At 38.5% G+C, this 11702-nt stretch overlaps 1 protein-coding gene across 4 annotated transcripts in view; it reads right to left on the bottom strand.

Annotated features, from left to right (window-relative positions):
- Positions 1-11702, bottom strand: part of vars2 (valyl-tRNA synthetase 2, mitochondrial) — a 45727-nt gene that overhangs the window by 33713 nt on the left and 312 nt on the right. For 2 of the 4 annotated variants that reach the window (XR_009797168.1, XM_061835235.1), the window contains exons 1-12: positions 11140-11698; positions 10814-10895; positions 10612-10712; positions 10356-10483; positions 10172-10238; positions 9655-9752; positions 9496-9577; positions 4801-4920; positions 4303-4411; positions 3218-3306; positions 331-421; positions 68-195 (exon numbers count right to left, since the gene is read on the bottom strand). Coding sequence is in view for 3 of the 4 variants with exons in the window: in XM_061835235.1 (XP_061691219.1) it covers positions 68-195; positions 331-421; positions 3218-3306; positions 4303-4411; positions 4801-4920; positions 9496-9577; positions 9655-9752; positions 10172-10238; positions 10356-10483; positions 10612-10712; positions 10814-10895; positions 11140-11343 (1299 nt within the window). In the remaining variant the exon portion in view is untranslated. Of the gene's footprint in view, positions 1-67; positions 196-330; positions 422-3217; positions 3307-4302; positions 4412-4800; positions 4921-9495; positions 9578-9654; positions 9753-10171; positions 10239-10355; positions 10484-10611; positions 10713-10813; positions 10896-11139; positions 11699-11702 lie in introns of those variants that run through there. The other 2 variants (XM_061835079.1, XM_061835159.1) reach the window with 2 other exon arrangements.

Raw genomic sequence — 11702 nt, forward strand, 5'->3', positions numbered from 1 at the left:
ATACATTCCCATAAATCTTTTTTGAAGCAAATACTGTACTACAGTAATGTCTGTGAAGTTCCTGTACCTCCAGCCATTCTCCACACAGTGGTGTCATCTTCCCATCTCCACCAATCACAGTGAGATGTGGGAGACTGTGTCTCTGTGACAACAAAAAGTCCGTGTGATCATGAGCAGGAGTTACCTTCACTGCACCTAAAGGTATAAAGATAGTTACGTAACGAAGTAAAAAAATATCAAGTCTTTCCCGTGCATACGAATAAGAAACAATCTTATGGACACTACGGTGTCGCTGCTATGAGTGTCGGACTACTAAAGATGACAGTTGACCTGTGCCGAGTTCCATGTCCACAATGTTATCAGTGAGAATGGGGAGCAGTCTGTCATCAAAGGGATGGCGGCATTGCTTTCCATGAAAACCCTGGAATAAAAACATGGTACGGTGTACATCAAATTACATTTTAACACCTTATGTCATCAGAATCTTTTTTTCACCTGTTTTATGAATGAAATAGATCACAAATTATCAGTTTTTTTAAAGTTTTACATTTCTGCAGAATGGCGATTGAATGCAAAAGACCATGTGGTGTTTGCCTGCTCACTCATCTTCCAGCGAAGAAAATAAGTATTTGAACACCCTGGTATATTGCAAGTTCTCCCACTTGGAAATCATGGAGGGGTCTGAAATTTTCATTGTAGGTGCATGTCCATCGTGAGAGAGATAATTTACAAAGAAAAATCCAGAAATCACAATGTATGATTTTTTTAACAATCTATTTGTGTGATACAGCTGCAAATACGTACTTGAACACCTATCTATCAGCTAGAATTCTGACCCTCAAAGACCTGTTAGTCCGCCTTTAAAAGTCCACCTCCACTCCATGTATTATTTTGAATCAGATGCACCTGTGTAAGGTTGTTAGCTGCATAAAGACATCTGTCCATCCCATACAATCAGTAAGACTCAAATTTGTAACATAGCCAAGACCAAAGAGCTGTCCAAAGAGACCAGAGACAAAATTGTCCAACTCCAGACGGCTGGCAAGGGCTACAGACAAATTGCCAAGCAGCTTGGAGATAAAAGGTCCACATTTGGTGCAATCATTCAAAATGGAAGAGGCTAAACATGACGGTCAATCTCAATTAGAGTGGAGGAACACCGATATCACCTTGTGGGGTCTCAATGATCCTTGGAAAGGTGAAGAATCAGCCCAGGACTACACGACAGGACTTGGAGCTGGGACCACTGCTTCCAATGTGGCTGTTGGTAATACACTAAGATGTCATGGTTTGAAATCATGCATGGCACAGAAGGTTCCCCTGCTTAAACCAGCACATGTCAAGGCCCGTTTTAAGTTTGCCAATGACCATTTGGATGATAGAGAGGAGTCATGAGAGAAAGGTTTGTGGTCAGATGAGACCAAAATGGAACTTTTTGGTCATAATTCCACTCACCATGTTTGGAGGAAAACGAATGATGAGTTCCATCCCAAGAACACCATCCTTACTGTGAAGCATGGGGGTGGTAGCATCATGCTTTGGGGGTGTTTTTCTGCACATGGGACAGGACGACTGCACTCTATTAAGGAAAGGATGACTGCGGCCATGTATTGTGAAATTTTGGGGAACAACCTCTTTCCCTCAGTCAGAGCATTGAAGATAGGTCGTGGCTGTGTCTTTCCGAAGCACACAGCCAGGAAAACCAAGGAGTGGCTACGTAAGAAGCATATCAAGGTTCTGGCATGGCCTAGCCAGCCTCCAGACCTAAACCCAATAGAAAATCTTTGGAGGGGAACTGAAACTCCTTGTTTCTCAGTGACAGCACAATAACCTGAGAAGATCTGTGTGGAGGAGTGGGCCATAATCCCTCCTGCATTGCGTGCAAAGCTCATGAACATCTACAGGAAACATTTTACCTCTGTAATTGTAAGCAAAGGCTATTGTACCAAAGATTAGCATTGGTTTTCTCAGGTGTTCAAATTCTTATTTGCTGCTGTATCACACAAAGAAATCGTGAAAAAAATCATACATTGTGATTTCTGGATTTTTCCTTTTAGGTTATCCCTCTCACAGTGGACATGCACCAACGATGAAAATTTCAGACACCTCCATGATTTCTAAGTGGGAGAACTTGCAATACAGCAGGGTGTTCAAATACTCATTTTCTTCACTGTATATAAAACTGTCTGACAACGTGGCTGTATCTCGTGCAAATGTTAAACTTTGCATTCCTTGCCACACTCAGAGGAGTGGAGGAATAAATTCCATTTAGATTTAGAGAAATTTTTCAACATTTTATGACCGAAACTGTGTGGTGTTCTGATCCATTTCATCGAGGTCTCACAGTGTGGAAGTGTATTTCCTGGATTGGAGTGAGCCACCCAGCCAGTACAAGCCATGCAAATACAGTATCTAAATGCATACATGTGTTTTACAGCAATACTTAACAGTATTTATAACATTGCCTCCCAGGTGTAAATGACCAACTAGGACAACTTCAAAAAGGAATTTCTGGGTATTTTCAACCCATATTATTTTGCAAACCTGAGAAACGAACATCAACGTTTAGAAAAAAATAATCTGATGGCATGGGACCTTGAAATCTATTTTTTTTCTCCCACTTTGGTGTGTCTTTTCACATTTTTCTCTTAAACAAAAATATACTTGAAAGCTTTTAAGAAATTTACATCTGTATAGTAAACAGTTTGGGCATTTTGACAGAATACTGTGAGTCATTAACAAGTGAGATTATTCCACTCTTCACAGAGGTACATTCATGTAATACAACTGCTAGTTTTAGCTACATATTCAAATATATCCCCTCATTTGTATACCAAGAGACTTTGGAACAAGTAGTAGTGTGTGTGTGTGTGTGGTGTGTGTGTGTGTGTGTGTGGGCGGGGGGGGGGGGGGGGTGTTTGCTCAGGGAGTGCTTTCAACAAAGAACGCAAACATGCTCAAAGATTAAATACATATCCCTGGAATGGGTTGCAGCATCTTATTATCCTGCTGATAAGCAACATGGGCTCAGATAGGCACCACACAGTGCAGTAAATCATGAGTGTGCAAACACATCATAAAAGGGTTAAAGGGGCACCTGGGGGGTGGGGCTCATGCCCCAGTTACTCCTTGGTTCCGCCACCTAAGTCTACATCTTTTTGATTCACTGTTTTATCCAAACTCTTTTGCATCAATAATTTAATGAAAAGATTCTAGCCTGATATCGAGGATCATCAGGATGAACTGCGATGGCAACATCTCCGAGCATTGTCTCTGGACGAGTTGTTGAGACCATTATCTCTCCACCTGAATGGTTTGAAAATCACAAAACATGAAAAGATTATCTTCTGCCTTTTAATAATCCCCAGAGTTAGGACAAAAACACAAAATTGATCAGATTTTTTTCACTATGGTCCTTTTTTTTCCACTATGGTCCATGTGCTTTTGATCATAGTGGACCTGAGTCGGACTTAAGTGAACACTCTACATAAAGTATCAGATGACATCTTCAAGGTTTTTGTATTTATGATGGCTACTGTTGTTGCAATATGTGTTTGAAAAACTGGACCGAAAGAGTGCACTATTCGTTTGGATCCAATGCACAATTTAAACACTAGATGGAAAAATTCCTAAACATTTTCCCTTTAAAAAAAGAAAATGTGATGCTTTACCTTGCCATTTTATTAAATCAAAATTTTATTTAATCTATTTTTAACATTCTTAGGTCTTATTTCAGTTATTTATATTTATATTTTTGTATGGGTTATGGCTCGGTATGGTTTGAGGAATCGCTATAAAATAGATTATTTTTTTAAAGTGCTTTCACTTTTTTTTAATATTTTGCATTTTTCTTCCTTATTTCAACAGCTTTATTCCTGATTTTCTTTTGTTTGAAAAGTTTACATGAGCTGCCAGTCTTATGTTGTATTCAGTGTTTCCAGACAACATCTACACAGTACACTATATCTGTTGGTCACCATAACTGTGCTTTGTTTCATTCTTGTCAAAACCCCAACAATAGTATATTGTACGCATTTGGATGCGTGAGTGTCTGTGTCTAATATTTACCTTTAATGCTACATTGTAAAGCAGTTTGTGCTACAATGTTTTGAAATGAGAAGTGCTTGGATTGATAAGACGGTTTAGTCACTTTCTGCCACACTAGACTCATTAAACTAAGTACTTGCAGCAGGTTACATTCATATTGACAAGACATTGCCACAAAACAATTAAGAGTTGAAAATGTATTGGTAATCCATTGAATACTTTAAAGTAGTTCCCAAGTCTGCCATCAAAACTCACTGTGACCATCTATCGGGTATGCAAAGGTGAGCATGGTTCCAAACTCCACTTCATGTCCATAGTTAGGTACAGACAGCATAGTTCTCCCAGATATTTCCTTCAAATCAACCTAAAATAATAATAAAACACACACACACTTGGTAAGAGATTTGAGCTATATTTCTTCATAAAAGATGAAAAAGTGAACTGAAAAACACCTCCGACATCAACCATCACGTGATTCTAATGCTTTCAATGGTACCTTGTGGTCTTTAAATGGATGGATTTGCGGGCCATTGTACACCAACAGGAAACATAAAATATTAATGGACAACCATTAGCTACCAAAAAGATAGCTATCAGTTACATACTGTATGAGGTCTTTTTTTCCAATTTTGATTGCATGTCATGATAATTGGCTGCCAGAAGAGCAGATTTAATTGTTAGCATTATTAATAATGTTTTCTTCTTCAGCAACATTGGGTATCCATTGTACACAAAAGGTATCTATTTTATCACCTCTACATCTGAAATGGCAGACTCCAGAGCACAACTCCAATTGATGAGACCCTCTGAGCGATAGATCAGACCATAATCACCGAGACAGACAAAGGCCTCAGTTACTGCCTTACTGAAACCCTATAACAAAAGACAGAGTAACAAATTGAGATCAATCATGACAATCATTCAACATCAACATCATGCGATAAATTTCATATAAAATCTTCAAAATAATTTCTATGGTACTACATGTACAGATAGTGTGCCCTTGGCAATTGGCGGTTCACCGTTAGCGCACAGCATATTCACAGATTTTGCTTTTTATTTTAAAAAAAAGGGTATGTACCATATTTTCACGTCCATAAAGTGCATTTCGAGATCTTAAATTCTCTCTCCTAGCCTTACAATGTAGTATGTGCACAAAAAGTCCAACATTTGTAAACGTTATGAGTTGTCCAATGAAGAACACTTGCTCACAGTGGTTACATTGTTAGCATGCATGCTCGCACGCATTTTAGCATGTATATAACCTACCATATGATGACGCTAACCAAGCAGTGAGGAACAATTGCATTTTATATCTCTAAGCAGAGGAAACTTACATTGGCCCACACACTAACAGTGTAGCCAGGTCATTACTCAAGATGTTCTTCACACTCACCTTTTTCACATTAAAACTAAAACTATCACACCACAGGAAAAAGAATAGCATAACCAGCAAATAATAAAACAAATAAAGTCTGAAAAAATAATTGACACAAAACATGCAGTTTAAACACTATTTACATGCTCCCGGCTAGTGGAAGTAAACTGGGAGGATGTTACTGGGACAATCTAAGCTTCTTCAGCTTACATGTGTAAAACTCCAGTTGTTCCTCGTTACCTTGTTAGCACCACCATTTGGTAAGCAAAGCAAATGTATTTATATAGTACATTTCATACACAAGGTAACAATGTGGTTTACATGAGTAAAAGTATTTGAATACAAAGAAATTTAAAAAATGTAAAAAGGGGGAAAAAATAAAAACAAGAAAATATAAAAAATGAGAAATAAAAGTACAATTAAAAGCAGCATACAGTGCTACAAATATCATAAATGGAAATACAGGAGGAAAAACAAATACATGAGAAAAAAGAGGAGTTTAACCAGGATTTAAAAACATTCACACTTGGGTCCGACGTAACCTCTGTTGGTAACTTATTTTATTTGTGTGCCGCATACTAGCTAAATCCTGGTTCAACATGTTTGCCTTAGACTCTGCGGTCCACTATTTGACCCGAGTCTGTCAATCTCAGAGCTCTACTGGGTTTGTATTCCATAAGCATTTCTTTCATGTATTCATGACCTAAACCATTTATTGATTTATAGACAAGTAGCAGAACTTTAAAATCTACACTAAAGCTGACTGGGCGCTAGTGTAAGGACTTTAGAATTTGCGTTATATGCTCTGACCTCTTTGTTCTGGTCAGAACTCGGGCAGGAGCATTCTGAATGAGCTGCAGCTGTTTATTGCTCTTTTTAGGGAGTTCAGTCAGAAGACCATTATAGTGGTCAAGTCTACTTGAGATAAAAGCATGGATGAGCTTTTCCTGGTCTACTTGACACATACAAGTCTTCAATCTAGATATGTTCTTTAGATGGTAAAAGGCAGTTGTGTGATTGATTTGATATGACAGTTGAAAGTCAGGTGAGAATCTATCAGAACATCATGGCTTCGGACTTTGTCTTTGGTTTTTAAAGATAGTGAGCCCAGGTATTTACTCACAGCAATTTTCTCTATTGCCAAAAACAAATGTCTCAGTTTTGTTGTGGTTTAGTTGAAGAAAAGTTTGGTTCATCCAGTTTTCAAAACACCTCAATTGAACTGTAGTCATCTGGAGACACTGCTAAATATAACGGTGTGTCATCTGCATAGCTATGATAGTCAAAATTAAACTTTAGAAATTTTTTTCTCAAGGGTAGCATATAATGGGTGAACATGAGGGGTGCAAGAACTGACCCTTGAGGGACCCCATAGGTCATGGCCATTTGTTGAGATTGAGCACTTCCAATGGTTATAAAGTAGATAATTTCCCTTCAGGTAGGACCTGAATCATTTAAGGACTGTTCCATTTAGTCTTACCCACATTTCCAACCTGTTCAGCAGTATATCATGATCTACCTTATCAAAAGCTGCACTGAGATCCAACAAAACCAAAATGGACACCTTTCCTGAGTCAGTATTCAAGCTTAAATCATTTAACACTTGATTCTGTGCTGTGATGAGTTCGGAAACCTGATTGAAATTTGTCAAACATCCATTTAAATTCAAGAAATTGCTGAATCGATTGATTGTTAAGATGTCTGCGCTCCAAAAAATATATATACATAAAAAAAATGCAGCAATTGTCAATGAAACTCACGGATAGTTCAATACACGCTTCGCTTAACTACTTATTCAATAATGCCGCCTTGAGAAACACGCCGCCTTGAGAAACATTCATCTCCAAATTGTACAAGTGGGAGAGGTCCGCTTATAAAAATTCAGCATCCAAACGTACTTTTGTTAGAAGATCAATTAAATCTCGCTTCAGCATCTCTGACTGCTGCTTGAGAACATCCAGGGCCCCTCCGTGTATCGTGAAAGATTTCACAGTTGGGTGCTGATCAGTAATCTCGAGGATATTTTGAGAGATATCAGACATGTCATTCGTAAAACACAGTACTTGGGTGTTCCTCTGACTGCAAAAGAATTTCACATCCATGACACCTCCATCATCAACTATTAACTTTTGGGGTCCCAGTTTGCTCTTATACTGTATAATTGAATTTCATACCTTTCAGTGGTTGTGGGGGATGAGCATTATTGGCCAGGGTCTTGTAAAACTGGTTCAAATCTATTTGTAAATCTGACGTCAATGTTTGCATTTACTCACGTTCTTTTTTTCTTGCACTACGCTATACCAACCGCCCATGGCCGCTCACTTAGGATTGAGGCAGCCAGCAATGCAGGCCAGCCGGATTCCTCTGTAATCTGCTGGTGTTGTTGTGTCCACCTTTTTACATGCTCCTTATCATTGCGCTTTACTCCCAGTAAATTCCAGGGAGAATTGCTGGGGGATCCGTTATTGTTTTCACATTCCACATCTCTCCTCGTTGTTGAGCTAAGTAGTTAGCACATTTCTGCTCACCATTTTGCGACATCAATAGAGTGGTTTCATCCCCCGACTGTCTATTAACAAACATATACTTCAATACATTGGATTTTTGATTCCAGAATTGACATCCTCTGCAGTAATCCATGATAGTCGTCAGTGGAGAAATTCCGTATCTTAACAGCTGGTCTTGTTACTAACAGCAGGCTTGTGCAAATTAGCAGGCCACGCTCACATAATGATGAAAATACTGGAATATGGAAACAACTGATTATCCACCAAAAGGAAAACTATAGTCAAACAGGTTTAAAAGTATCCAGGAGTCACTGCTTGAAATTCTTTGGAAGAAAAACAAGCAAGTCAGCAATTAAAATGTCAAGAAAGGCAAAGCAAGCATAGCAAGGAAAAAAGTGTATGCACTGTAACGAAACAGCAAGAGAGAATTGAATCTTACATACATACCAAAAAACACATTCTACTACGCATGCTAACAACTTAACCAGTGTTTTCAAGTGTACTTCATTGGACAAGTCACACAACTAGATTTATAGATATTGGAACTTGTTGTGCACATAAGATATGCTGTCCATTTTGGAGAAAATATGGTACATAGCATACATGGGTATTTTAATACTGGATCCATTATTCGGAGATTTTTGTCATGGGGGGGGGGGGGGGATAAGGAACGTAACACCCACAAATAATGAGGGAACAATGTATTTATAAAAAGGAGAATAGTTTCTATGTTACTGCCATGCCAGATTATATGGTGTATGTACTTTCATGCTCATTTGTTTGTCATTTTGTGATAGTAAACACTAGCCTTTATACTAAAATTACTGTCCAAAATTTTAAGAAATACTTGAATGCACATTGAAATAACTTTATTCGTCAACAACATTTAACTTTAAAACATGGGATCCTTTTCCGAGGTGAGTGATCATTAATTTTTGCTATTTGATTCATTTTACAGTCACTGTTTAATGTCTGCCAGCAAGCGAGGGGTTATCAAACACCATTATTCACTCATCCATGTTCAATAGTACTTATCCTTTTCAGCCTCACTTAGAGCTAATTTGCTGACTGACTATCAATCACGGGGGGCAGACATCGAGACAGCCAGTAGTCATATTCACATATGCACCATCACAGTGTGAATTGAACAGAACAGACTGGGTGGATGTAAGTCTGGTGAATGTAGCTCCAAATAAAGTAGATTAAACATGAAAACAAAATATGTTATCCCTTGATATCAGAGGTCTACAACAGGCACACTCTGGTCTGGATCCAGATGGCTTCCCATGAGATTAATTTAAAGAACGCTTGTTGTTTTACCACAGTGTTGTTCCTGCATATCTACTTGCCTAGATTTAATATGAACAGATTTCCAAAAGCTTTTCAGGTGATTAAGTGAGTAATTTTTCGGTTAATTTTTAAAGTGACCAGATATGGTTTATTTCCTTATAAAGGGTTATGAGAATTAAATTAAAAGTAAAATAATTGTATGTGGAAATGGAGTCATTCCATTTTATGACCCATAGATTCTGTTTTATTCAGTACAGTTCAGATCTGTCTTACTTTATCCATAGTGAAACAAGCTCGACTCCAGTCCAAGGAAGCGCCAAGTTTCCTCAGCTGGTGATATATCTCATCTCCTTTCCTGAGACAAAATCGGTGAAACATATATTTAGAAGTAACCACCAAATATAAGCATAAACATACACGATGAAGACTCACTCATTTTTCCATTTCCAAACCTCCTGTAAGAACTCCTCTTTTGTGAAGTCTTGCCTGTACTTCCCTTGCTCTCGAAGGAGCATCCTCTCCACTACACTCTGATTCAAACACATCACATTAAGACACAGTGTTTCAAGACCAAATATACAAGACAGCCTTCTATGTATCATTCTGACAGCTGGCTTTCATCGTGAGCATCCAATTCTATCTACAAATACATTATGACCGCTTAACAGATCCACTGAGCCCTCAGGCTCTCTGAAAAGCCTTTTCAGAGATAATACATTAAGTAGTTTACATTGACTGTCTGACAGGTATTCATTTAAAATGTTCATTGTTTTAGTTTGCAGTAGTGTACTGAGTAATGACATAAATGAGCAAAACATTGCCTAATCTTTTGTTGCATTATCTTTAAATCAATGGTAAAAGTTGGTTGGTTGGCACCCTGCTAGAAAATCTATTTGAAGACTAAATGATGACAATATAGGAGGCGGGGGGATAAACATAGCTGCTTTACCTGTGTTGCTATACCAGCGTGGTCACAGCCAGGAACCCATAGTACTCTTTGGCCCTGCATCCTTCTCCTAGCGGTTTGAACAAAGCAGAGTATGCCTTATCCATCATTCATCTGGCAGTCTGAGCATTAAAGCATACAACATTCATCAAAAAGGAAACTTTCTGTATCTGATTTTGCCATTTACCATCGAACCAAAGCATCTTCTATTGCTACAGTCAGAGCATGGCCCAGATGCAGAGTCCCTGTCACATTTGGTGGCGGGATACACAAAGAGAAGTTCTGATCCACGGCATGAGATATCTCCTGAGTGTCCTAAAAAGAAGAAAAAAGATGCATGCTTTGCATACTGCACCCTAAATTGACGCACATCTGAGAAAAAATAACATTATCATCTCCTTCATGCATCAGCAATATGGTGCATGATGTTTAAAATATCTCACATGATGCTCAGGGCTGAAGAATCCCTCCTTCTCCCACCACTGATACCAGCTAGATTCCACATACTCTGGGTTGTATGAGGATGGGAATGCCAAGCTTGTATCTGCCAATACACATTTACATTTAATACTGCAGACAATGACAACAAATAAACTGATAGTATGGGGGAGGGGTGGAGGGAGATACAATTTTGGATAAACTCACCTTTCTTTGCCCCAGAAGGTGTATGAGCAGTGTACAGAATTCTCTCCTTTTCACTCCATTTGATAAGGTCCTCTTCAGCAGTCTGGAAACAAAAGCATGAAAGTTGAACAAAAACTGCAGATGAGACTATAAAAATAAAACGAAAATTACACAAGCAGCAATTACACTAATGTTTTAATGTCTTGAGATGCATGTGAATGCTGTTGAAATGGCTAGTCAATGGGTTGTGAGCTCACAGAAACTGCTTCTCGGGAGTCTGACGTGTTAAAGTCGATGTATTTGCAGTATGGCACATAGGAATGCACACACACGTCGTTCCAACTTACAAGTTGTTGAGAAGACAAGATGGAATTCTCCCTCTGTTTTTTCCGCTTGTGCTTTTCAACTTGAAAACGAGAATTTGAGTGTGACTTGGAGGCAGATAATGTCGAAGGCTTGCGCGAGTGACTGGAATAGAGTCTGAACGCTTCTCTATGCGCGAGCCTCAAAACAGGACCTACCCTCCACATCCTCAATAACAAGCTACACATCGAGACGGAAAATATTGTTTTATTAAAACAGACTTAAAATGAAACACGGGAATGCGCTTTAAATGCAAGAAGTATATGTTTATCTAGGATCACTTCATATTTACAGGTTCGTTCGCTCGTGCTTTCGAAGCACTTAGAAACGCCAGTGACGACGTTTAAATCCCTCTTCCTTGTTAAGTCTGCATTTCTTTAATATTACTAGTTATGGTTATAAACATTACGTTGGCAACGTCCCGCAATCAACGTGCAATTTGAAAATGTTTACTAAGCTAAAAATAAACAATAAAAAAAGAACTCCACATCAACGTGACAATTTTGTTTGATGACGGTCTATTTTGAATAAACGGACGACAGGAAAG

The sequence above is a fragment of the Syngnathoides biaculeatus genome, chromosome 1 (assembly GCF_019802595.1).
Source record: "Syngnathoides biaculeatus isolate LvHL_M chromosome 1, ASM1980259v1, whole genome shotgun sequence".
NCBI lineage: Eukaryota > Metazoa > Chordata > Actinopteri > Syngnathiformes > Syngnathidae > Syngnathoides > Syngnathoides biaculeatus.